Raw genomic sequence first — 27,816 nt, forward strand, 5'->3', positions numbered from 1 at the left:
TAGAATATCATGGGCATTTGCCGTACAAAGAAATAACGTAGGCTCCCATTGCAGCCCTTCTACACCAACCAAACAAAAGATTTAAGAGCTACCAGCATTTCTTAACCTCTTTCACCAAAACCAAAGTTTCTTTTGCCGAATTAAGGTAAACATAACTCCACAATGAACGATAACAAACGTGGCGCCAACTAACTCAGTCCACTTGCACGCCTTCCTATGTAGCTACCTCTCGCAAGTGTGACGACATAATAGAACCTCTTTTCCAGCGCAAAGATAAGTGCTGGCAAGGATGGAATTTCGTAACCTTCTTCTCTTTTTTAACTCTCGATCTCAGTTTTTCGTACGCCTGCTCTCGCCGTCGCCCGGCGGAACTGTTTTTCACAGCAATCCATTCAATGCAGTGACAATATGTAGGTGTGCGAGCCTGTTGAATGGTTATGCAGCGGCCAATGGATAAAGCCTATTTTGAGTACCATGCAACTTAAATTTGCATTAGGGATTACAGCTAAGTAAACACAGACCGAATCGTGTAAACGCGAGAATTCGCACGTCCCCTTTCTAAAGACATAGCCGCCCGGAGAGAGTGACAAGCACAAGCGTGCTCCCCACAGCAGCATGGCGATTTAGCACAACACGTCAGCGTTCGTTTGTACAGTTGCCATGCCTGCTGAGTAATTAGTCGTACACCTTGTTGCTGGCCCACAGTGGCCTGAATTGATGGGTTATGTAACAGTTTTGTTTGTGTTTTGGTAGCACTTACTTGATTATTCTAATGCCAAATAGAAGGTTGTATGAAACAAGCAAAATTCATTTACATCAGTACATTGAAATAAACATCACATACTTTCCAGATAACAACTAAGCGCACTGCTGCCACCTGACGGTACCCTTAAAAAAATATGTATATTTTCTCCATGCAATACCCAGGGTTTAACTGGCAATACGCAAGGACATGCTGACATCATGGTAAAGGATTTTAGCTTTAAATGTCTCAGGAGTTGTTAATTCTTTTCTAGTATTTAAAAGTTCATCCAAAAATTTCCTATATTTAAATATTTTTTATGTGCATCAAATGTGGCCAGCTTCAAAATGCGGACAATAACAAATAATACGAAAATTCCGTTTTAGTCAAAAAGCGTCAACAAACAGTGACACCTGTGTTTGCATTATTTTCATTCCGTGTATGAATCAAGAATTCCAATAATCGGATTAGGTGACGTTGATCGTTTTCACATGGAAAACAGAAGAATAGCCACTGGCTAATAATTTATTGGAAACTGTAGATTTGAAAGTCACGAACTTACATGTACAAGTTGGACTTGAATACTGTTAAGTACTGCATGTCGAGAAACTGATGTAAATGAAAGAAGTGTACAACTCATGTCAGTGTTAAGTGTCGAAATGTGTTTATTTTCTCGTGATGTATTATACCAGCGCTATTTTCTTCACTTGTAAGGCTTCATATCAAACCATGTAGAATAAAGCTAGACTTTGTGCTGCAACCATGCTTGAAATAAACGAAACTACAGACGCACCATGTGAGCTCTGCTGAGATTGACTTCGGAAAAATAAAACCACTAATTAGAACAAAAATGAAACAGCATCAACGACAACTAACAGTTTACAATGTCTAACGTATCTTGTCATTGTTGTTTGCTGTTCTTTGTCAGTCACACTGGGTAAGACTTTCATAACAAAAGTAAAACTAGACAAATAAATATCCTTCTGTACATTTACGCTGTTTTGATCCCAGCGATTCAGTTATATTCCTGGTTATTTTTCTGCTTCTGTATTTTTGCTAATGGTTGTTGTAAATGAAATAACATGCAGGATATTTTGAAAAATAGTTAAGGAATTGTGCATACAGTTAAATAACTCTATTTTCTGTTTTTTGTCCACAGACAAAAATCAAAGATCATAGAACGTATGAGCAAAGAATCCACATCTGACGAAAAAATCCCGTTTAACAATTCCAGGGACGACACTTTGATAGGTTTGCATTGTTGATGTTATTTATATCAGTTTGTTACTATTCCCACGATAACATAGGATGTGCTTTCACAGTTAACATCCCGACGAACGGTAATCGGATTTATGTGGAATATCCCGACCCTCATGAAGCAGTTCGTGATTATTCTTGTGAAATAGACATTTCCAGCTTAACAATCGAAGAAACAATTGGTCAAGGTAGGTTTAGATGACAAATTAAATTAAATTGACCTCGCCTCCTTCATTTGTTGGGGGGTAATGTACTATGTACGAGGTATATCAATGATACCGTGTATATAATATTGTCAAACTGTCTGATTTTAAGACAAAAGTAAAATCAATCGACCAACATTGTTATTTGAAACTTTACTGGTCCCAAAAAATGTCATTTTGGACGGATTACTTTGCGGCTTGGTATTTTATACTTAAACACACTTCAATGTAAACTGTGGCAAAACTTGGTTTCCGTCTTGTGCTTCCAACAGCTCGGTCGATCTTTGAGTTACATTCACAAGGTTTTTCTCGATATTTCAGGAGAATTCGGGGAGGTTTGTAGAGGATCATTTCACAGTGGAAGTGACGAAGTTTGTTTTGCTGTGACGAGATTGAAGCAGGGAGCAGATGCAAAAGATCAACTCAACTTTCTCAAGGAGGCGTCAACAATGGCACAGTTTTCTCATCCGAACGTCGTGCAACTCAAGGGTGTTGTCACCAGAAGTAAGTATATTAATGTGTTTTCCTGCAAACAAATCCACCTACAAACGACATCTTTAATTTCACACTTCCCAATTATTTATTTGTGTATTTACTCTCATTAGGATGGTGACATTTTCTTTCACAATTTCATCTTCTTTGTCATTTTAAGTTTGCTTAAACTACCCAATGAATACACAACAAACATGCAACCCTCTTTCGCAATTTCAAAAACCACTCAGGCTCCACATAATCTGTTACGAAACAATCCTAGCTGACCCGTGTCACTGCAGTGAACTTGCGCCGTGGCATTTAAACGCGTCATTGAGTCACGCGTATTTACGCGTTCGTCCAGTGCGACGGCAAGTGCGGCCGAGCAGAAGAAGTTTTCGACCTTATCTGATTGTGAAGCTCCCACAACCTTTCCAACACAGCGAGATTTTTTTGAGCAAATTACTTGATCCGCGTAAGACGCATCTAACCGCCTCGAGGTGTTTGTCCCACAATCGTGACTCACTATGGTCTGAGAGGCGGAAGCGATATTGGTTGATGGCAGACGGTTATCTTCGCCAAAAATCGGGTTCGCACTTTTGGCGACCAAACCAGTTGCAAGGTGAACGGACTTTTGACTGTTTAACCACTCGTCGAACCGTCAACGTGCAATAAGCAAGTCACCGGTATTTATTGATCGTATCGCGATTCCGCAAATACTTACCCTTTCAACAAGTTCATTGATGGACGGAGGGGCGTATACGCAAACTATGCAGCTGAATATATCAAATATTTTATTGTTTGCGAGCTGAAAATCAGTATTAAACTTGCCTTTGCGCAGCCAATCTACTCAAATATAATTTTCGAGTATTAGTTAAAATGATTCGTATAATCCTGCATAAATTTGGTTGGTAATATCCATTTTTGTTGCGCAGCTGTGAACTTCCTTTACTACGTGACCAACGTCCAGGTTTCGCTTGATGTGTTTACTTGTACCCGCTCGACACTTAATCCTAAACTAAACTGCTGGCAACTCGCCATTTGATAGCCAGCTTCATCGCACTCAACTTCGCACCTTTACTTTCACTACGTTTTCTTGGAAGTAAACTTGCTTTGACGTTTGTCTGTATGATTTTTGCAGGCCGACCACAGATGATCGTGACTGAATTCATGGAGAATGGATCACTTGACGTCTTTTTGAAGGTAACCATTTTGACAGCTTCCTTTTCGAATCAACCGTTCGAGGAAATGCGCCAGATTGACCACACGTTTTACCCAATAAGGACAAACCGCGCAAAGAAATTGATTTTGTTGTGCGGCCTTATATCTTTCAGTAAAACCTTTCAGTATCAATTTAAAAGACAAAATTGTATGGTGGGACGTAAAAGTGTTTCTTTGATCTTGTACGAAAATACCGTTACTAATGTGGAATAAAAATACAAATATCACTGTATCCACATTCGTGTTGTAGATGGTGGCTACAATTTGTAAATTTTCATCTGTTAGCAGTATACTGAAGATAACGACAACATATAATTTTTTAAACACACATTTTTAAAGAAAAACACCGACGCTTTAACGGTTCTTCAACTCATTCAAATGCTGAAAGGCATTGCAAGTGGAATGAGGTATCTTTCCTGTATGAAGTACGTACGTTCAAACCGCGTTCCATCTCGCCGGACCCTCTTGCTTCAATTTCTTAAAACTTTTGTTGTCCTCAATATAATACCTATAACATATGTATTTATGTTTGTAAACTGTGTCTGTGCGTAATTGTCATTAGAATCGTTGCGTCATTTACCCCCATATAATAAAAGTTCGTCAACACGTTGAGTAGAAACCACATCGATAAATCACTGGACTCGCGTCACTTGGAAAGGAGCCGCCCGCTTAAAACCCGAAGGTTGAGATTAATCCTTAACGGATGCGCTACTTAGGCCGTTCATGGTGACGCTTTCTGCCCGCAGATGTGTAAGAACATTTGTGTCCAAATCACGTTCTGCAAACAGGGGAGGCGTTGCACCTGTGCTTGGCAACAAAAGCGCGTATGGACATAAAATGTCACCCTAACTACCACAGAAAAATGCATTTCGGTTGACGCCCATAGTCGTAAACTGGTAGCTTTATGTAAATATTGCTCCTTCGGTTCGAGCTTTTGCCGCCAAGTCGTCTGAACAACGACTTGAAAAGAATAGTGCGATACACCGGTTGCTGTTTGACTAACTAGTCTGGGTTATCGAACTGGAAAGTGATTGCCCACAAGCCTTATTTAAACGTGGATTTAAAGCTTTCATTTTTCAATTATTGGAGCTGGAGTGGAAGTGTCTTACAATCTCACATGTTGGAGCTTTTGTTTATTTTCCATGTTTTTATCCATCTTAGAATTGCAAAACGTTAATATAGAGACTTTTCTATAACTGCATATATGGCAGTATGTCCCAAGTTAGCAACGGAATTAAATTCTTATTTTACTGTGATCACCGAATTCTCAGAAGTATTTTTCACCACTTCTTAAAACCTTTTGAGTCATCTTTCAAATCAGCACAAAGTTCGATATGGTCTATATTTTACAAGGTATGAATGAGATGATATACCGATGCCACTGAAATACTTTATACGATCTTAATACGCATAATTAGCTAGCGATAAACACGGAGCTTGATGGTTTTCACGGACGTTCCCATCATGTTGCTTGCAAAGCATTTGTAGAAGCCGTCATCGGAATACGCAGCTCCTCTAATGGTAAGTGTACCATTGCGAAGCATTGTGATACCTGGTCTCGATCTTCGGTTAACCGCCTGTTTTCAGAGTTCGTTACAATGTAAAGGCCAACATTTTGTTAGGAATGGCATTAGTTTCTCTAGTTTTTTAAAATAAAACTTATCTAACCCCATTGTCCACCACCCTCCTTCCATTCGGCAATACCCAGTAATAAGACGGGGGAGGGACGGCAACCGCACTGCATTCCATTGTAATTGTCCTTCCCAGCTTTACATAATTCATCCATGATCTACTACGTTTGATCTTAGGTGCAAATGGTGGAGTCTAAAAAAGAGTTTTTTATATTAGCAAGTCCATGTTCATGCATGAATCAATTAAAAGATCTTTGCTCACCCTAACTGTAACGATTCGCGTTGCGTTGCCTGCAACATTCGATGCTACACAGCGCCATCTGCCGGCAAAAGAAAGAGCCATGCTACGTATCACAAGTTCGCCGTTTGGCTTTATGTAAAATCTAAAAATATAAAACTGTGTTAAAATTTTTATTACTTACAGAGACCAGTTTTTATAAATGCTTTATAGCTACTTAATCAACATAAAACACCCCAAACCGTGAAATATTTGCCAACTTGAGTGAAACAAAATAACAAAGGGTTATACCCATTTCCCCAAGAACCAGCTGAATACGTCCTTCCGTTCGGTGTCGTCCAACGAATTTGCGGTTTGGGATTTCCAGCCGAAGTTGAGCACTCCGCGCCCCCTTTTCTGTTTTTTCCGATAGTTATTGATTTAGAGAGAGGCTGTTTGATTTTTGGAGCCATAATTTCCACTGTAAGATCAACCTCAGTGCGAGTCGTTCTAATACACACAAATACTTCGTGTTGGAAGAAAACTTTTGGATTCTTAGGAAACTGATTGTCACATCAACGCGTTACGTTTTCTTGTTCGCAGCTGATGATTTTTAACATAAAATAAGTGCAAAAGTTTGTTTCCGTAACTTACACAAGTAAGTTTACTAAAAGTTTAGTTTAACATGATAAAAAAATGTCATATAAAACATTTTGTGTGGCAATTTGTTTCGATAATTAAAGATGGTCACTAAAATTCAAGAGCACTTTCGTGTAAAGTATGTACATGTCAAATGATAAACAGTTTAGTCGACAAACCCTTTCTTGTTGCGGGCCAAACAAGTGTATGTTCCACTGTCTTCCCTTGTCAATTTACTGATGCGTAATGTTCCATTATAAAGTGTCCTGTGTCTCCAAGTGGGTACAGGCAACGGAAAGCTAGCCTTCTCCCCGTTGGGAAGCCGCCACTCTATTGATCCGGGAAACCGCCACCACCTGCTCCGATGTTTTCGATCGTGTGGAAACCGACAGTGAAGAAAAACACTTTCCTCCACCATTCTTTGAAGACTGGACCTGCAGAAGAAAATGTTTAAGCAGAAAGTTTGTAACAAAACGACATGTTTCCAAATTCTCCAGATCATTGAACCACGTGTGCACGCTTCAGAAGGTCTTTATTCAAATTTTGTTACAAAATCGAAATTGCTTTCTAATATCAATCAGCATTTACTCAAAACACACCTGTAAACTTTTTCGGGTCCGTTCTGAGTACTGATGATTTCTGAAGTTTTCATTCGCTTGGTTTGCGCTTCGGCTGGCTCGGCTTCGATCAACACTAAGGTTAACAGAAGATGAATAGTAAAAATATACCAGACATAGGATGAAGTAACTCTCGACCACATTTTCGATAGAATACCTTGCCCCATGGGTTAAACTAAAGTTTTCTCAACGATCAGATTGGTTATGAAAGGGGATATTGACCTCGGGGCATGAAACACGAAACGTCCATTACTTGCCGCAAAAAAATCTCAAACACGATAACGATAAGCTACTCTTCAATGGTATGTCAAATGGCACTTAATTTTTTATGCAGCGGACATTTTACCTAGCTTTGGCAGTTCGTACTCGCGGCATAGATAGACATTTTCCTATGTTCTGCTCGTAATATTTGTGTAAAAAGAAAGTATATGAAGAACATACCTGGTCCTTCATCAACTTGCGGCTTGTTCAACACAATTAAAGTAACATGGGCAGAACTTTGTCCGACCACATTCTTTCCCACGCAGCGATAACGTCCTAAAAATATGGTTGTTTGTTTGTTATGTTTTTTTTTCAAAGAGAGATAAGAGACATACCGCGCAATTCCCGAGACGCATTTCGTAACACGAGAGTGTCATTGTGAAGGATAAGAATTCTTTCATTGATGTTGTCTGTTTTGGAGAGTTCTTGACCTTCAGGAAGAATCCACGACATTCTGCAAAATAACTGTCGTGACTGAATTGGTTGTAATGGTATGTGCCCATTATTTCTTAAGGATCATCACGTTTTACATAAACCAAAGCTGTTGCGACATTAAGCGTGTAAGTGGAACGGAAGCGTATTGTATATAAAAACTAAACTATGAGTAAAGTGTTGTTATTAAATTCAGATAAAAAACTAAGTTGGAAAAGACCATAAACCTATTTGTTCAAAAACGAATTATATCTAGGTTTGACAATGCCTGCTTATCGTTATCGCTGCTCTTGGTCAATACCTTGGTTTCGGAATACCTTCACCAGAGCACTCAAATGTGACCTCATCTCCTTCCAGTACAGTAGCGACTTTGTTTAGTTTACTTGTTATAATTGGTGGAGAGGAAACAACGATCACATTTAACTCATGAAGTGTTCGGCCAACTGCGTTTGAAGCGACGCACAAAAACATAATTTGAACGTTTTCGTTTGCCTGTTAAATAAAACAGTGTTATTTAGTGGGTGGTTTACCTAAAGCACATCTCATTACTTTCTCTATGTGCAAAACGTTGTCAGGAGAAGAATAAACATTTGCCAGGGAAGATGATTCTGAGTCGTTGTTCCTGGTGGCAACTATTCTAGGCCACGACCAGCTTACATCCGGATTGGGAATTCCTTTAAAATAAAATATCCAATATAGTATTTTCCTAAAACAATCAAATCATTTATATTAATCGTGATTCGTTTGTCGGCCAACTCATAAGAACAATTTATTAGTAACATTTTATTAGATTAAAAGTTTTGATTATTTTGGTAAGATGTGAAAATCGTCACGGCAATTTCAGTATAACGGGGAGTGATTACAAATATCGATAAACACGAGTTTGATGCATCGTGAAAGAAATGATATAGTCACTGTTATACCTTCGGCTTGACACGTAATGTTCACTGAGTCTCCGTGGTTAACATTCAACCTCCGAACCATCGGGGTAATTATCCGTGGCGACAGCGTACGAATGCTCACTTTTGTTTCGTGTATAAAATTTTGTGTGCTGTTTATCATCTCACATGTGAACGTTCCATTGTGCATCATACCCAAACTGTAAAGGTTTTACACTTTTTCCAACTACGACTACAAGTTATAAAGCAACATACCTCGAGATGAAAAGTTTCGATGTGTGACCGGCTGTTCCTAGTTTCGCTAGATTCTCGTCAAATAACCCGTCACTCTTTTCATGACTTTTAAATGTCCAGTTGACAGCGTTCGTGCCATCGCCTTGGAAGGGACATTGCAATTCCAATGAGTCGCCGTAGTTAGCAATCAGGTTGCTTGTCCGATATTGCACGGTCTCCTTACGCCTGTGTGGGGTTACAGCGTGAGTTAGAAAATACACAAGAAGTTTATAGTTGTGCAAGTTTACCTTCGGTGGGCAACTTCTTTTTCCAAAATGTCGACTTGCTTCTTTCCATCTTTCACTACAAAAACAACTACAGCGTTTTATGGCGAAGTTAAATAGTCAATGATTTACGTTGATCATTAGGTTTGCAGGCATTGCAGCCTAGCTGGATCAGCCACTTTTTCCTGACAAGTCGGAGCAAGATTTAAAAAATCAAGCTCCCGGTGAGGTTTGAACTCACGACCCTTGGCGAACCAGGCCCAATAACACTCTACCAACTGAGCTACAGGAGCTCAGTGGTTTCACGTGGCCAAGGTACACTGGTGCGCAAGCGCACAACTTGCCAGGCAACCATCACACATACGTAGGGGATCTCTACCACCGTATCAGATAACGATTTACGTTGATTAACGTTTCAGAAATCAAACAATAAACTTAAGTTTCAAAACTTCTCAATGTCGCTACCGACTGTTTTATTACCCTTGTTGTCCCCGAGTGGAATGTTCTTCCATCTCATTTGCCTTAAAACAAAAAATGCTGTTTGAAAAATCAAACAGACATATGGCAACCAACTATAATATGTATGATTTAAAGCAGAATGTGCCGACGTTGAGTAAAACAAAAATTACTGGTAAACAATAAACGTACCAAATGCAACGATCAACACACATTTTCTTCCAAAAATTTAAATTTTACCCATTTTCTACGACGTACTTTGCATCAGCTTGAACATCTACTCGGTCTGTATCCACGGTTCGTTCCAATCCCGGTGCTTCCCGAACGATTTTAGTGATATTCCTGTCAACAGAGCCACCATGTGGTGCCACTATTGATGGATAGGTTAATATAGGGGAGTCAGCGGTATCGAATTCACCCGAGAAACTCTCCTCTGCAACCATCGAGAAGTTGGAGTCACGTAGGCCAAGGTCAGAAGCAGACGCCCTTTGCTCTGGAATTTCCTGGTTGATAAATATTTCATTGTCGCTATCGAGCTGTGTCTCAATCTCTGCTCCCCGTGGAGCGACATTTTGAGCGCTTGAAAACTCAGTTGGTTTTACAAAGCTTCCCTCCCTATACAACCTCGTCTCGTTTAATTGCATTTTCGGACGAGCGGTTGCGTTTCTCGGAAAAATGTCGGTGGCTGCAATTCCGTTGCTCCGATTAATATTGCCCTGGCCATTGTTTGTCACGAATGTATTTTGTTTTTGTTCTATGTTGTTTATCGGAGTGTTTGTTGTCCTGCTTGCCTGGTCAGGAACCGTATCTACTTTCTCCTTTGGTGCAATGGAAATAGATGCAGCTGTTGCGTTCCACCAAATAATACGACTTGCGCTGCCTTCTTCCTGTAACTCGGCACTACTTGGTACTCTTTCCACTTCAGGGAGAGCATTTACCGGTGACGCAAAAATTGAATTAGTCATGACATTTGCTTCATCCACTGAAAATGTTGCGTTGGTTGTTGTTTTGTTGTCTGTTGATCCGTGTACTCCTGTCTTTGATGGAACGATTATGCTTGGATGCACAATAATTGACAATGGGTCAGGGGTTGATGTCGTAACTAGCTCTAATGCATCTTGATTTGATGAAACGTTCTGAACAACAGCAACCTTTGTAACAGAGTTACTGTCGTGTATGGTTACCTGGTCGTTCAAAATATCATGGTCGGTGGTTAATTTCACATGGCCACCTTGGGATGTTGTTGAAACCTTCTCTGGAGAATTTGGGATTGACGTCACTGGTGTATCCAGCGACGGTTTCGATGACTCCGCAGATTTTACAATTCCCTTGTCTGACGTGGCATGGGTTAATGGTAATTCGGTAACAAACAAAGTTGCATCAGGTGTCTGCACAGTTGTTTTTACTTCTTCGCTTTGTATACGATCAGTTAATGTACTTGAACTTGCTCGGGTGCTTTGTGTTGTATTTCCGATGGTGTTGTCAGGTTTTGGACCAACTTTGTTTTCCAGTTGGGCTGCCGTCGTAATTCCGAACGTTTGATTTTCAAGAGCCTCATTAGTTCCTTCTGTCACTTCCATACCTCCATTCATATTCATTGATGACCATGCTGTCCCTTCTGTTAGTGTGCTTTGAGTTGTCGATGACATTGTCTTTGGCATTACAGAAAATGCAGCACTTTTTGTTGTCGTAGATTCTGTTGTTGCGATTGAAATGGTTGCAGCCATTTTTCTTTTTGTTTCTGTAATTTTTACGGTGGCTGGTGGTGTTGTGTTCACCGCATGTTTAGGTGATTTTATTGTAGTTTTTTCCGTTGGCATTGTTGTTGTTTTGGGTGTCTGCATCCTACTTGTTAATGTTGGCGTTAAAGTAACTTTTGGAAAACGTATTTGTGGCTTTGACGAAATAAAAACGAATTTCTTGGTTGAAGAAAAGGTGCTGGGAATTGCGGGCACCGTAGGTTTTAACTTTGGAAAATTGGATGTTGTGGAAGTTACTCTTTGAGGCACATCTGGCGTTACCACAAAATCAATATCCAAGTCTTCGCTGTAAAATTCGTAATCATCTTCTGAAAGCAGGAACACAACAAGTTTAATATCACGTAACAATTGGTAACACGTAAACGAATGTTACCAATTTCGGTTTCTTCAACTTCTTCAACTTGATCTGCTATTACATCAAGATCGATGGGTAACATGATGGCCCCCATTATGTTTGCGGCAATACAGCTATTTGAGGAGAATAAATTGTATGTTAGAGTTGCGCACTTTAAACAAATCAATTAAGAAAAGTTGGACAATCACCTGTAGGTCCCAGCATGCCTCGGGCGAACGTTGGTAATCTCAATCGAGTTGTCTGGATGAACAGTTTCGTCATCTCTACTGGATGAATTGCTGAGCAGTAATTGTCTAGATGGCGTTCTCCATGCTATTGTGGCAGAAGGTGCCGCCTGGAATTGCAGTCAGTTCAATAACACTGTTCTCATAGCGTTTGCATACAATGTCATATATATCAGTGAATTAAGGTATTGTGCAAGAAACATTATGCGCAGTAAGTTTATCAAACAGCGCTACGAAAATACTTCTGCGATACCTAAGTAACAGCCTACAACACAACGCAAGCTAGAAAAGCGGTAAAATTACGTCAATGGTGCAATCCGATCTCCAACTTTTTCCTATCACTGCATTTTCCTGAACGGCATTCTCTACAGCAATGCTGCTCGCCTGGACGATGTGAAGTCTAACGGAACCGATATCTTCAGCAATTCCACTTTTTGCAATCGATTTCGCGATGCAATAATACACACCCGCGTCATCAACTTTTACTCTTCTTATTACCAACCGACCACTGTTGGTGACACGAAATCTGCCACCTCTTCTACCTGGCCGAATGACGCGCTCATTTGGTAGGACCTGTAAGATGAAATACACGAGGATGGAAAAGTTTGCCCAACAAACTAACATTAGTAAATTAAACCACAACGTGTGCTCAGATCTATGCTAAGAGTTTGCCAAAGCTTTGAAATAGCGCCAATACGGCCGCCATGGATGTTTGTTTACGGGGTTATCAAAGTTTCAAAACACAAAGGATTGTCCAGAGTCTGAAGTGTTTTATTTATTTACGCCAAGGTTCAACTGTGGAATGCAAACCAGCACAAAAATCTTTTCAGTAAGACATCGCGGTCTTTAGAGCATCACACTAAAATAAAAGCACTTACCCACGATAACATTGGTCTTGGACTCCCCATCGCTCTACATTTCAGTACAAAAGTCCTGCGTACTGTCGTTATGAGTGTTTTTTGCTTTGCTGGGTAAGGTTCTACCAACAACGTCCAAGGTTTGTCCTTGTAGTTATCATCGGCATTTGGACGGAAATTAACTTGATTGCGAAACAACAATACAAGCTTCCGTTCCTATATATACAATGGTCACACTAACATGTATATAAATTTTAAACCGAGGGGTTTTCATAAAACTATGACCTGTTACTAAACCTAAAGTTAGTTGAACAAATTCACAAAAAGCGTTTGTTGGAAAAGTTTTGTCAGTCGCAAACGTGTATAGTTCGTCAATTATGATGTCAGCAAAACAACAGAATTGTCATACCTCAGGACGAAATCGATTGGAGGTGATAGTCATTGTAAATTGCGGTGACGTAATAACTTTCGAAGCTTCAAGAACAGAAGCTGAGACAATTCTTAAACCAGAGCCACGGGGATGAAGTGGTGAAGTTGGATCTCCTTGTATCTGAACAGATGACGCGTTGTCAAAAAGGGACTATTTGATTCTACGCAGTTGACAAAATGTAAGTACAGTCTTGCTATTTGGGTTTATAAATTAAGTAATTGGTGGTCGCATCTGAAACAGAAGCAAATCCAAAATTGGGTAACGCTTTATAAATGGCGCGACGAATCGAGTTTCCGTTCAAAGGCGATATTGCCATACTTGTACTTTGTAATCGATGGGATACGTGGCGTCGACCAGCCGTCTTGATCGCGCCGAGAAGTGTAAGGCGGCGTTGAGATAAGGTGTCACAATGTCATCCAATCGCGCAGAATCGATAGGATAATTTATCGAGCAAGTCATCAGCTGCTCGAATGAGGCGACATAGGTGACACTGCTGTTGATTGCAATGTTGGTGTCGGTCTCGGGTTCGCGTGACGCGTTACAATGCATCAGAAGTAGAGAGCTGACTGGGCTGTCAAGCCTTACCGTCATGCTTTCTTTTGCCCGCGACCCATGTCTGAACAACATCGCCTCTGCGAGTAAAATAGAGGCAAGCAGTCACTTGGACCGACAAAGATTGAAGGCTCCAGAACCGAGAGGATTACTGATAACCAATATAGCGCGGCCACAAACCCCACCTTATCTCATGGGGTGATACGTTTTAAATGCGATACTTTCCATGTTGTCAATGCCAACAAAAACGCAAAGATTGAAAATTTATTCAACGTAAATATCTTGACTAAAAATGTTTTTCACGCCAGCGAATAAAAAATTGTTCAACAAATTACAGAGTTCGCAAAAAACAAAGAAATTGCCAACATCACACTTTTTAAATAATGTAGGTCAACGGAATAAGGGGACTATCACAAACCCACAATTTACAATTTTTCATGGCAGTACTTTCACGCCATCGGGGATCAACCTGGTAAATATCAAGTGCGTAGTGGGATTGTAACTGACAGACGCAGATGTGTGCGTCGGCACACCTGTAGAGCGTATCAATACCTCACTTTACCCACATAAAACACACCTTGCACGCCAATCGTTAAACAGTCACGCTTTACCAACCGTTTTGAAGTTCGGTGAGAGTTGGGTCTTCGTCAAACCTTTGGTGAGCTGCTCCTTCGTGTGGTTTAAGTGTATCTGGCGGGGTACAGGTGATGTTGTCAAAGGGAACTTGTTCAACGATGCGCCCTCGAAGGCGAGGTGGTGAAGCACAAACCGCACATTCGGGTTCACTGTTTGGCCTTAGTAAACTTCGTTTGCACCTGCGAGATTTAGCTTTGTTTTAATTTCAGTAACAAATGGCGTCGCTCATTAATCAAACAATGCGTCAAAACACGCTTTATCAGACAGCTGAAACACTAAGTTGCTTTGTTGCCTGTGTAGATGAAACAAAAAATAATTTCACAAATACGTAGAGATTACAACACAAACATATATTTGGGAAATTAAAATGTTTTTTATTTATTTCAGTGCATCGCATTTGAAAGTTGGAGAACAACCCACCTATACTTGTTGCTTTCCCTAATCCATTGATGCAGCCACTGAATTTGACAAGTACATTCCCAGGGGTTCCCGTGTAAGTATACTTGCTGCAGGCTGGACATGCCAGGTAGCAACGCTTGTGGTAAGACTTCTAAATTGTTGTCCCCCAAATACAAGCGCTGAATGTGCGAGAAGCTATCATAAAAGAACAAGATTTACTTGAAATCAGAACAAAACCGTTCCAAAATTTCCTATTAAGAATAACCGTACTCGTGGCAATACTATGAATTTTTAGGCAAAGTGTTTAACAATCAAATTATATCACTACCTAAAGTATTGGTCAAAACGGATAGTGGCGAAGTTGTCCGCATGAAGCTTTGTGAGCTTATTCCCCTCCAATTGTAGTAGAGTCAGGCTAGCTAAGCCTATAAAAGCTTCAGGGTGAATGAAGGTAATTTTGTTGTGATCAATGTGGAGCCGCGATAGTGCTTCCAGCTTGTCAAAGGACAACTTAAAAATTCCGGAAATTCCGTTCCAACTTAGGCGAAGCACTTCTAGGCGCGTCAAACCGCTGAATTCTCCGCCGTGAATTGATCGGATTTCGTTGCTTTGTAGGAACAAAAAACGCAAGGTCGAACGTGTCCCCGCAAATGTTGTCTGTGAAATTCGTTTGATTTTGTTGTAGGCAAGATTTATTTTCACCACATTTAGTGGTATTTCCTCTGGGACTTGGTTTAACAGTCGAAACGTGCAGTGTATCTCTCTATCGCTGTAACATTTACATTGCCTTGCACAGCGCGTGGAAACGCCTCGCTGCAAAGTGTTCGGTAGAATTTGTCCGATTCGTTGAAGAACTTGTCTTTTGTGTGACCTGTCTACATTAACATCGTTATTCGATGCGGACTTTCCAAACGAGACAATGCATACAAGAAAAAGTGAAGAAAGAATAAATGAACTTCTTTTTAAAGTACATAAAGCTGCCATGTTCAAAAGATCACCACAGCAAGGAATAAATCAGTTTTTCACATCACAGCGTAACAGCTTTCTCCATTGAATAAATTCCTTTTCCCTTCAGGCGTTCCACAGCAAAACAATGCCCAAAACTGTATCTACCTAATCTGCAACAAAACAAACGCGTGACTACAAGAACCTTGTCTAGAGTTCAAAAAAACGTCTAACTTAGCTAAAGCAGTTTCGGATGGGGTTTAGCAATCAATATAACACAACAGTTTGACAGCGAACGGGGGACAAGTGGGAAGCACTTGCGACGTGCGCCCATCACTGAGTGACTTTAACAAGCTGTAATGAAGTGGAATGCCCAAGGAATTGAGTTATTCTTTCAACCTCGGTTCGAAAAAGGCTGTCGAGGCCGCATAAACAGGCTCTGTAAACGTTATTTTAAAGCTAAACCGCCATGATGAATCGCTCCTTTTCAATTTCAAGACCACCGCGGTGGCCGTCTGAATGTAACATTCCACTGGCATTTGGCACAACACGTGAAATTTTTTCATGCTTATCTGTTTCTACAGCGAACCATTTAACGCTCAAATTTCGGAGGCATCGCACATGTCAACACATCTCATGCAACCATCGTTAAATGATGGAAAACTATTTGACTCCCTCTGCCACAGTTTAACCTTCTGGTGGTTCTTGTCGATGTGTGTGGCGTAATTACTCTGTTCGGATTACATTTTTACCAACTCAACTTGTCTAAACAGCATTTTGGCATCAATGCACCACCAGAAAAAAGTCGACCCCATCGCCACAATTAAAGATGTCCCAGAGATGACACTTACTTTTCCTGAATTTCCAAGTGACTAAAACATTTTCCAGCAAACCGAATTGGTGAGACTTATGTGCCCACTGCCACCCGAGACTTTGATTTATAACATAGCAATGCACGTAATCTAATACGTAATGAGCTAAGAAAGTTTGCTGTCCATAATTCTACAACTGATGTCGATTAATATCTTTCAATATTTACTCTTGTGTCTCGACACGTTCCAACACAAAGCCTCAGCGATTTGCGACAAGACAGTTTAGGCCAAGATTGTAACGTGCTATTTGCTTTCACGCATTGTTAAAATCGCAAATGCCTGACAGGTACCAGCACGGGGCCGTTTTAGCAAACTTACACCGTGTGTTACCCACTAATGGGTATGCTGAATCTAAACAAGCTCTAGTGCTATTCCACTTCCATTAACGTCTTTCACCACGCATTTAGTGCAACCAACAAATTCACGGACACAAAATACATGGAAAGAAGTTCTGCCGCGAAATCCATCTAAACTTTCACGAAAACAACATGTTTTGGCACACGTGCTGTTTTTCGTCACCCTGTACGTCAAAATTTGATTGATGAACAAATGCATTCAGGCTACCTCCTTGGCATTGCATTTAACCAGCAGTCATCCTTAAATAACCTTGCAGTATGACGTGTGCGATGGGTCGATTATGATATCATAGTAAGATGTCGGGCCGTCATTTGAGAAGCAGATAAAGCTAGTTTCATGCGTCGCCTCGCTCGAACCCGCAGTTCAATCCAACAATTATGAAAGTGGCCTGTTAAGGATCGCCCCACTTGGAAGCGTCACAATGAACATCGCCATTGTTATTCGTGGTTGAGCATCTGAACCGCAAAAACCTGCGTATAGGCATTTTCCGCAAACCGGAATCGAACTTCGTGGTCCCTCACCCGTTTTGAATTGTAGGATGCAATGAGGTGTTGTTAATTATAAGTTTCATACTCAATTAAATCAATCACTATTTCATATGTCCGAATTGCATGCAGTAGAGTTAATTGTGACGCAAAATACGAAACATTTCGCGTATTGCAAGTCCTCGAAGCATAATTTCAAGCAGGCGGCTATCAAAGTAAGACGGAGGAGACCTACTGGGTGGTAACTTTACGAGCAAGGAAGATTACGACTTATCATTTAAAAGGAAATAATATATATCATACTTCTTCAAGCGAATTCTAAAGTTGGAAAGGTAATTAAAAAGTGCTTATCGGTAAATATCCTGGTAATGGTGTGTTACATCGAAAAAAGTGGAAAAATTAGGCTTTACCCTGTGCAAGGTAAGCCTACTTAATCATCGCCGTTGGACTGGAGCTTGCGCATATATTTGATTTGGCGAAGATACTATATGCTCACTCCAATTTACAACCCCTCCTTCACGTTGCCGAATATCTCCTTCCTGTCCAAGCAAATACCACTCGGCAATAGAATGTGTCGGGGACAATTAGCGAAGTACTCTGTGGCAGTCTGACAAATCATCGAATAAAATTTATTGTTGTTAATTTTGTGCTGAATTGCGTAACACTGTAAATATGTATTGGCGATTTTCGTTTAACTAATATCCAAAATTACAGAGAATGTTAAAATATTTCCACATAAACCAATTTTTACACACTAAACTTGCAATTAAACACTATAGCACTTACTTTGGATAACCGTGGGCATGTGTTTCCAAAAACATCGCATTGAATATAACTCTGAAAGTGCGTTGTGTTGAAATTATCTCCGCTCGATTGAAAAATGAGTATTTGAAAGAGTATCCCGGTTCATTATCTTGACTTTCTTTGATGATAACTGCGCATGTGCGCACATTGGTGCGGAACTGCTGTGTCATTTTTGGGTGTTGTGGATTTCCACACCTTTAAACCACTACAAATGAAGTGTGACTGGGAAGGAAAAAGCTTTGCTTTGTTGTGACACAAAATATATAACGTGGCGGTCTTACGTCAACATTGAGATAGGGGTTCTTTGTGCCTAAAGTCAACATCGCAACAAGATCAAATATTTTATCAAATCATGTACGGGAAATAGGTGAATAGAACGTTATTTGTAAATGCATTCCTGGAATGTAATAACTACATACTACAATAGTAGTGTCAATCAAATTTTGACATAAGATCTAACGGATAGTTCTTCCTTTTTCATTGCACGATTTGTAAAAAGCTAATATAAGTTCGGTCTTATGGCAATAGGTATCATAATCTGCATAAATACTTTCAGAATTTGCTGAAAGTCATGAGCCTTTCTGCTGGACGGAACTGCAGGACGGAATTTATGAGGCCAAGATATTGCCGTGCAATGTCGTTAAGTTAATGGCCACCCAATTGTCATTATTTCGTAGCCTACCTTATTAACATTACGGCGATCTTGATGTCCTTATGATATAAGCAATGTAAATTACATTGCATGTCCAAGTTTAGAAATTATTTCTGTCTTGGGCCCAAAAATCAAGTACCGGCATCCAAAAATATTGCAAGATTCTGCATTGAATCGCTCTTTTCACCTTTTGTCGTTCCTTATATGTCTTAGTGAGGGTATCTTTGGTATCGATCTTTCGCACGCCATCTTGGCCATTTACTGCCGTTGATGAGTATTGTAGTTATTCAAACTTCGGCGCAGCGCACATGTGTAATTAACCATCAACAAGATCAGCGATGTTCTACAAGTGCGCTTACTATCTCCTCCAGATCTCTTGTGCCGTAAGACTATTGCTGAGAGTGACAATCCTTGGTCACTTTGGTTTGCCGATTTAAACAAAAACCAAGATTTTATTTTCGACATAATTATTTGCTATTTATTCACCAAATCAAACTCTCCACGATTCAAATAAAGGACATTTAAGTCGAAAAATTTGTGGCACCCTAGTCCCTTTCAATAAATATTATTTTATCTTCACTAAAGGGGATGTTTCGGAATCCAACTTTACTCAACCGTTTCTGAAAATGCCAGGGAACCGGGGAACTAGCAGTGTGGCACCAGAGACTACTAAGCTGAATTGTACATTTTGTAGTACTGTGCATTGAGATTCTGTGATAAATTACCGGTATTTTTTGTACATTACAATTTTGCAATAATCCATATGCTCACTAGTTTATAGAAAAACGTCAGGAATAATAAAAACACGATTAAATTGAAAATGGAATAATTCTACATCAAAAATCAATATATTCAGGTTAGTGTTGTTGTTACAAACTGTCACAATCAATGTAGGCTTAACCGATAATTTTCAGTCAAAAATAGCAAATTTTAACTCTGTTTGCTTCATACGGTATGTCAACCAACATTTTTTTGCAAATTTTGTTTTATGGCTTACGAGGTAAATAACCAATCCCAAAATGACTTGTCTCTTGGGCAATGGTTAGCAGTTTTTTGTCTGGAAAGCTTGTAGTTTCCTAAATAAGTCTGTGCACAAATATTGTGTTTGAGGTTGAAATATCTTATTTTAGTTCCATGCAGTTCTCAAAGATGACTCATTTCCAATATTCCATTTCGGGGCTGTTAATAATAATCTTTTTCCAATCACTCTGCAATGCAGATGAAAGGGTAGGTGTTATATTGTATAGTTTGATTGAACTTAGTTTGAATTACTGTGGTCAAATATTTGAAACTAACTTACAACTTTCACAGCAAATCTTGTAGTTAAATAATACACTTAGTCCACTTTGCATTTTGAGAATACAACAAAAGTTTAGCAACCAAACCAAATTTGAGCTGTCTTGTGTAGGCTCTTTTCTGTTTTGCTGTATGGCTTTTTATGTTTCATGAAAACTGACAAAATTTGCAATATTGAAACTTTGTTTCTTTGTGATGCCTGCGCTTTACTGTCCCAACTTTTGTATTACATCTAAACAGAAAAAAGATGATGCAAAACATTATGTTCAAGGAATTTTAAGAAATTCTCCATTGGATGCCAACAAAAAAAGTGTGTTGCGTTAAAATGTTTCATATTCAGCAAAACTTATTGTGTCTCATATTTATGACAGAAGTTGTGTTGAGTAGTCGACCTTTAACGAACCTAAAACTCCGGATCGAAGGAAGAGTGAAGCAAGCACAAGTAAAGGTTGGTGAAAAGTCCTTCGCTATAAATAGGTGTTTATTAATATGTCAAGATATTAGGTAAATCAGAGTAAATTACTGACGGACAAAGAGAAAATGCTTAAACTACATGTTTTGGAAATGTACATGGAGGAATTACAAGAAACAGAAAAAGACATGATAGATGCTGAAACAGGTTTTTTATCCGCAATGCGCTGTATTTTTGCCTGTAATATTACTAGTTAAATTTTTATGTTACACTGTACCTTTGTTATACATACACCACACTTAACTAGATAATGTTTGTTGCTTTGGGATACTAGTTTATTTCACAACAATGTGTTGCTTTGAAATACCTAGATATTATGATGTTATTGCATATGTACAATAAGTATATTAAATGCAAAAAACAAACATTACAGCTTTACGTCAATCTTTGGCCATGGATTTTCGCAACTCAACTTTGTTAAAGGAAAATAGCAAGAAACGGTTGGATGCATTGCGAATTGCTACCCTTAAAGAGGAAAGAAGTTTGAATAGGTAAAAACCTGTTTTATTCAAATTAACACTTTTTACAATGTATTATTTTCATTTAAGAATGATTGAGTTTGAGACTGAGATAAACAAATACATGAACGAAGCAAATGATAGTTCATGGATGAGTGAATTACTTAAGGAAATATCACATGCAGCTGATCAACTGCAAGACAGTGTTGCCGAAAATGTGATGTCTGAAAAAGAACTAGAGGTAAAAAAATATTTTGTAGTTATACAAAACCAATTGTCACATCACTACAAAATGTTTTTGCTTTGCCCCCGACTTTATTTATAATCATTCAACCAGGTTAACAATTCTAATTTTTCTGAATATTTTTTCAACAACATTTTAGCAAAATGGAGCTTACATAGAAGCCGTGGTTCATTTGAAGGAAAAAAATGAGGACAATTTGTACCCAGAGTTTGAGGATGCAAACATGGCTGATAATAAGGATGGTTTAGACATGCTGATTGATTCAAAGAATAACAAATATATTTTAACCAGGTTTTAAAAAAATTTGATATTTCAGAAATTTACACAAACTTTCAAGATTAAATGTAGTGCTGTATACAGTGTTCCTTGTGAACAAACCCAAGATATTTTTTGCACACAAATTTTTAATAAATTTAAGAAACTTAAAAATTGCTTTTACTCATTTAGTGACAGTAAAGAGGCCTGAAACTTTGCGTCCAATTGTAAAATCATTATACTGACATCAAATCAGAGCTAAAATAATTTGGCCAATCAATGCATATCCATTTGCAAAACCTGTTTTAATTTGAACACTAAAATGGCATGTTGACCAACAAATAGGGAGAATAGAAAGTAGCTATCTATTTGACTGTCGATATTTTAGACAAAAGGACGCCACGTCACCGTTTATTGATCATGTTCTGGTTCTGGAAATAATCTTGCTGCTGCTTCTGTCAGTCCCTTTGGGCTTCATGTGTCAACTGATTGGCGTCCCCTCACTGTTTGGTTACATCCTAGCTGGTGTCATTTTGGGGCCTTCTGGGCTGAACGTCATGCAAGAAATGGTATGTCACGTGAAGCGCAATTTTATTCTGTACTAACGTATTGTATGTAAATTTATCAAGGTAATCGGCGAACGCTACTTAAATGAAAATAACCGGTTTTCCCTTTTTCAAGTAATCTTTACATCGCAAGCACACGTAACCTTTTCTTAAGTTTATTGTGTTATTTCACTATGTTTGTTTTAGATCCAAATAGAGACGATAGGTGAACTGGGAGTGTTCATGATCATGTTTTGTGCCGGTATGGAGTTTTCTCTCGAGTTGGTGGCGAAGGTTTGGAAGACCGCTGTTCAAGTTCCAGTGTTAACAACCATTATAATGATGTTGGCAGGTAACAGTTAAACGTAGGAAAAGAAATTATTTTACATTTTGCGACCAATTTGCATTATTGTAATCGCCAGTAATAGCTCGTTTAACGCCTCAGTACATGTGTGCAAAGGGATAACGTATCTACATTTTTACCTTCTCACGTTAGTTAAAGTAAAATTAAAGCTCACTATAACTATAAAACCAATTTCCTGTTTTGTCAGGTATTTCTTTACTTAACTCGTGAAACCTATCTTACGCCATGTGACTTTTCTTGTACAGGCATTATTATCGGTTCTGTGTTTATGAAAGACACACCTGTGAGTGAAAGTGCGTTCATTTCCGCTTGTCTGTCTCTTTCCAGTACACCTTTAGTCACAAGATTTCTACAAGGCAAGTTGGTACATGTGGTGATTGCAGTTAAATTATTTAGCAACAAAAAAGTTGGTATATGGCACTCATCGACGTTTTTACGCCATTCAGGTAGCAGTAAAGACTGGGGCGGAAACGAGTATTCGGGTTTACTCCTCGCTATGCTGGTAATCCAGGATATTCAGTTGAGTTTCATCATCGCAATTCTTCCAGGATTCGCCCTGGCACAAAATCTCAACGGGTGTGTCACGTGTTCACCATGTTGTTGAAAAACTTTCGTTTGCCTAATTTGATTATTATCTTGTTGTTTTCGCTCGAATGTTACCGCTATTTTTACGGTTTTTGCAGGGCTGGTGACGTTTTGCTCCATGTTACCTTTATTGTGGTCAAAACAATTTGCTCACTAGGTGTCATTGTTGCGCTAATGATCGTCATCGTAAGATCGGTCATGCCTCACTACACACGCATTCTTTCACAACAAACTCGTGAACTTCAGCTTCTTGGTGTTGTAAGTTCTCTTTTTTTGCAAACCTAAAGGTAGTTTTGTGCATGTTTGAAATATGCAAGTAAAGCGTTCAAATATCCTTGTGGAGTAACTTTAATTGTTTGCTACACTAGTTGTTGGTGATGTACTTGAGTCAAATTACGACCAGTTTTATTGGAATATCGATGGAACTTGGCTGCTTTGTTGCTGGGACAATGATTGCTCATTCCTCCCATCTAGCGGTAAGTTTGCACTAAGGGTAATTGTTTAGACAGGGTTTGGTTCAATCCACCTTGCATGACGAAGTTTGAATCGTTTTCATTGATTTTCACGTTCTTCATTCACTGGTGTGGGCGTGGGAACGCATGTCCTCTTGAACAGAAACGTTTGGCTTTAAATAACCACACGCTATCTTTTGCTCAGCAATACTTTGTTGTGAAGGGTTGTATTCAGAGTGGCGTTGAACATTGAAAGTCAACTACGCAACTATTATTCGTAGATAATGGAAAATTTCGAACTAAACGTCACTTGGCTTAAAACTTCGGAGAAGCATGTTACTAGTATAAAACATTTTGTTAGTAGCAGAATTCTTACAATTGTGACTTTTTACACTTGTCAGGCAATCGAACAAAAAGTTTTTGCCGTCCACGATTTTCTCAGCGTCGTCTTCTTCGCCACCATCGGTTTCCACGTATTTCCCACCTTCGTGTTTCTGGAACTCACCCTCCTTCTTTCCCTCACCCTGTTTATCGTAGCAGGTATGGGTGTTCCTTTCTCCCATCAAATTCGAGTGCCGCTGTAATTCAGCTCCTGTCGGAATTTTCGCTATGGTTTCGGTCTGCCTCGCTTCACTCCAAAATAGCTTGGGTTGAGCTCGTGACGTTCCTGACCTTTCGCCAAACTGACGCTTGCTTGTTTTTCGAGTTTGCTAAATTTGGGTGCCAACGTGGCAAGTTGTTAATAACTAATTCCTCCAAATATGGTTGTGAATGTGTTGGAACCACGTTTCCATCATATCAATGCTTTACATTTTCTGTTAATGCACAGGGAAATATTGCATCTGTTTGCTGGTTCTTCGCATCGTACTTCCTACTCAACACCGAAAGTTAAAGTGGATTATTTCTTCTGGTTTGGCGCAAGTTTCCGAATTTTCTTTTGTGCTTGGAAGTCGAGCTCGTCACCTCAAAATCATTTCACGTGAGGTTGGTTGAAATCTCCCAACTTTGGTTCTGTTTAAACCTTTTCATCTCCCAGGACTACCACAAGTTTTATATTTTGTTCCCAGAATATTTGTTGACAATTGAAAGTGAATGTAGGTTGATGTAAGTTTCCTTTTAATTCATCCCATAATGTTTCTAACGTTTTTTCGTAGCACTCATTTAGTTATAATGTTGAAACTAAACCGTAACATATAATTTTCTGCAAACCCTCCTGGTGCGTTGATATGCAAACGCCGTAATATCGATTATTTAACCCAAATACTTTATTCAGTTCATTGTTTTGTTTAAACCCATTTCCCAAATCATAACCATGAAAATAACTCGCACAAACGTCGGTAAGTGTTGAAAATCAAAATGGCGTATTGTGTCACGTGAGATTTCGACGGGGATTTCCGAATTCGTGATGAAAATAGTAAATGTTTTCTCTCCTAACAGATTGAAAGAAATGTCAAATTAGATCGGTTTGAAAATGTTTCACATTCCAATATGTTTATAGATGTTTATCCATCATGGCAAGCTTGTTTTGACTGAGATTGCATTTCCTTGGGGTTATTTAAAGAAATGTGTCAAAGACTATTTGCGAAATAGGCGTTTTAAAATGCATGCAGTCAATCCACTAATCTGTGTGATATAAAAACTATATTTGACTGAAGAATTAGCTAAATTATGTATGCACTGCTAATATATTAACAATAGTTAAACAAAGCATTTGCGTCACAAAAAATACCTATATAGTGATGCAGAAAAACGATTTTAAAACAAAATTAATTATTTCTTTTTTATTTTAGGTATTTCTGTTAGTCCTCAGCGTGACAACCTTAAGTCTGTTATTAGCTCCAGTTATTTGGAAGTTGTCTCTGTGGCGCTACCGTGTCCGACACACCTCGATGCATATTAGATGATAACCACTGTATAAAAAGGTTACATGAAGCTCCCTGTGGCAGAATTATGGATTAGGACAATCTGATTGAAGTTGAGAAACAGATTTTAATCCTGCACTTGTACGTAACGCTGTGAGATATGCTTGATATATTCGGCAGTTATTGTGTTTTTACCTTTTGTATGTTTTTATTAAACGTTACCATGTTTCCTTTTATGAAATAACCAAAACCATAGTTCAATGAAGCATAACTTCTTCAATATCCTATTCTACCACGTACTGTGCGTTAAGCACAAGCGTGAAGTTTGACCGCATTTTACCGTACTATTGCTAGGGGCAAATTAACTTGCAATGCGGGAAGTAGAAATATTTATTTACACTGCTTATTCCATGTCTCAAACAAACTGTAGTTTGACACGCTAGTCACTATAACCTGCTGTTACTTACAGTATATACTTAATTATTTTACACAACATCTGTACTATATGCCTGCACATCTATTGCGTCAATGTATAACTGTAAACTGCAATTGATGAATTTTACTAGAGATTTGCACATTAACGTTGTATCCAGTTGCTTAATAAATGGCTGCTATATATCGTTTGTGTTCTTCTGTGTCTGCATGACGTGATTGGTGTTAAGCTTGTGTGTATTATCTGTACTTATGTCTCAAACTAGCAACAAATCTGAAGCAATTTTAATTTCTAGTTGTTACCTTTAAACTAACGACTGTTTGTAGCTGCATCAAATCAACTAAATGAAAGTTTATGTTCTGTTGTCATAATCTGGTGATTTTTTTGGCCGGTTAAACACACTTACTACCTTAAAATCGCTACACTCTTTTTTTTTGACTTTTCATTTAATGTACTTTTCGGTTGCTTGGTTGGTTTATTTACAAAGTTATGTTTATTGCAGTATGGTTATTACTTCTGTACCAAAGCGATTTGTCTTTTTTAGTAAGGTACGACTTAAGCGCAACAGTGAATGAATCTATGAAATACGTGAAATTGTGTGTTTGTGTTTTGCACAGCATACAGAGAATAGCAGAGATAATCCAAAAATGTTGTTGTCAATTAGTAATTAGGACTTTTGTTATTCAGTTGAAAAAACCATTCAACAGAAATTCTCTGTTTGGAAACACATGCAACACAAATCAAACTTCGCGTAAGTGCCCACTAGAGTTAGATAGGCCGGTTATAACATTTCAATGTGGAACTGTATGCAGGTATCGTTTGCTTGTTAACAACTATATATTGGGCTTGTTTTAAAGCAGAAGAATAGAAATTGATTATAATGTCAAATATAACTTGATGGACAACCTGCTGCTAGAATTTGCCTGTATTGTAGAGTGTAAACTTTGGGTATTTCATAGGTTCTGATTTTTTTTCAGTGATTGTTTCTGCATCTAAAGATTCTTGGCAACAACAATTATCACCAAAAGACATGAAAGTTGTGTTGTCAAGGTACGTTTGCCATGCATTTGGCAACAGGGATATCAGACAGACCTATAGCGCCACCAGTAGACAGCAAATGTTTGGCGAACCTTGGACGTGAACCGTGACAAACCGTTCCACATGACGAGACAACAACAGATGAGAAGACTTAGTTTGTTCAGCGCGTGCCGCACAGGGAGACCATGAGTTGTCTGGCTCAGTCAGCTGTCCTGATTGTAGTTGGTTTGTGCAAATCAGTTTACATTGTGCATACAAGGTTGATGTGGGATTTTTGTAATGTTATTGTTGGATTTTTGTGCAATAACTGGCATTCGTACATTATGTCCGGTTGTGTGGTGGTGACAGTTATAAACTTCAAACTTGTAACATTGTTATGGTGAAAGGCCTCAGTAGAATAATTTTACAGCAAACCTGGTTTATGAGTGTTGCAAAGTTTAGCACCTTTTTGATACATAATACTTTAAAATAATTTGCATTATATTAAAGTTAAAAAATTAAAGGCTTGGTTGATTTACATAATAACTTGCAGAAGTTTAATTTGTCTAATGTATCTGCCACTGACAATAGACAGTAAACAAACTAGCACAGTTTGTAATATATGGTATATTTTGGTCTATGTACTTTATTTGGTATCATTATGTCCTAGCTGCTCAAGAGGTAGCCAGTATGGTTATCTACACATGCATCTATATCATAGTTTATTTAATTATGGTGGCAATTCATGATAAATTTATCTCAGTATTTGACATAGGCTAGTAGAAAATTATACATTATGCTAATAACTCGAAGGAGGCTTACACTATTGAGTTGTTTCCTGTAAGAACAAAATCATATCTAAGAAACACATTGTTCAAAGCTATTCCTAAACCTCTCCTGTTTTGTGCAAGCACAAATAAATATTTAATAGGGTTTGCCTTTGTAATGTCTATGAGGGTACT

General features: G+C 38.8%; 3 protein-coding genes across 6 annotated transcripts; 2 read left to right on the forward strand and 1 right to left on the reverse strand.

Annotated features, from left to right (window-relative positions):
- The first annotated feature begins 1,542 nt into the window (after positions 1–1,542).
- Positions 1,543–4,510, forward strand: LOC145902902 (ephrin type-B receptor 3-like). The gene is made up of 7 exons (XM_082990991.1): positions 1,543–1,679; positions 1,902–1,993; positions 2,065–2,187; positions 2,524–2,706; positions 3,815–3,876; positions 4,234–4,323; positions 4,457–4,510. Exons 1-7 carry the CDS (start codon positions 1,627–1,629, stop codon positions 4,508–4,510), a joined length of 657 nt encoding a protein of 218 aa, XP_082847117.1. The 5' UTR covers positions 1,543–1,626.
- Positions 4,511–5,228: 718 nt separating this feature from the next.
- Positions 5,229–15,883, reverse strand: LOC145901962 (immunoglobulin superfamily member 10-like). Of its 4 annotated transcripts, none has more exons than XM_082989785.1 (24): positions 15,085–15,883; positions 14,778–14,951; positions 14,337–14,536; positions 13,494–13,801; positions 13,149–13,289; positions 12,761–12,955; positions 12,186–12,455; positions 11,847–11,992; positions 11,677–11,771; positions 9,784–11,611; positions 9,568–9,608; positions 9,112–9,166; positions 8,846–9,049; positions 8,615–8,790; positions 8,241–8,365; positions 7,993–8,183; positions 7,595–7,713; positions 7,440–7,535; positions 6,981–7,074; positions 6,561–6,815; positions 6,055–6,252; positions 5,788–5,908; positions 5,563–5,718; positions 5,229–5,471 (listed from the first exon to the last, which is right to left on the reverse strand). In XM_082989785.1, the coding sequence occupies exons 1-24, from the start codon at positions 15,738–15,740 to the stop codon at positions 5,313–5,315; spliced, it is 6,003 nt and encodes a 2,000-aa protein (XP_082845911.1). In that variant the 5' UTR covers positions 15,741–15,883; the 3' UTR covers positions 5,229–5,312. The 4 variants fall into 4 exon arrangements, with proteins under 4 accessions (XP_082845911.1, XP_082845910.1, XP_082845912.1 ...); XM_082989784.1 differs by having other exon boundaries at positions 9,784–11,608; positions 13,488–13,801; XM_082989786.1 differs by having other exon boundaries at positions 9,802–11,611; positions 13,488–13,801.
- A 3,632-nt stretch (positions 15,884–19,515) lies between these two features.
- LOC145901990 (solute carrier family 9 member D1-like) lies at positions 19,516–26,447 on the forward strand. The gene is made up of 17 exons (XM_082989821.1): positions 19,516–19,727; positions 20,002–20,098; positions 20,408–20,477; positions 20,539–20,615; positions 20,672–20,786; positions 21,013–21,130; positions 21,188–21,338; positions 21,481–21,632; positions 21,985–22,165; positions 22,349–22,493; positions 22,751–22,865; positions 22,956–23,081; positions 23,189–23,348; positions 23,459–23,566; positions 23,944–24,082; positions 24,372–24,526; positions 25,333–26,447. The coding sequence occupies exons 2-17, from the start codon at positions 20,006–20,008 to the stop codon at positions 25,444–25,446; spliced, it is 2,019 nt and encodes a 672-aa protein (XP_082845947.1). The 5' UTR covers positions 19,516–19,727; positions 20,002–20,005; the 3' UTR covers positions 25,447–26,447.
- The last annotated feature ends 1,369 nt before the right edge of the window (positions 26,448–27,816 follow it).

Source organism: Ascidia mentula, chromosome 5, assembly GCF_947561715.1.
Source record: "Ascidia mentula chromosome 5, kaAscMent1.1, whole genome shotgun sequence".
In the NCBI taxonomy this organism is placed as follows: domain Eukaryota; kingdom Metazoa; phylum Chordata; class Ascidiacea; order Phlebobranchia; family Ascidiidae; genus Ascidia; species Ascidia mentula.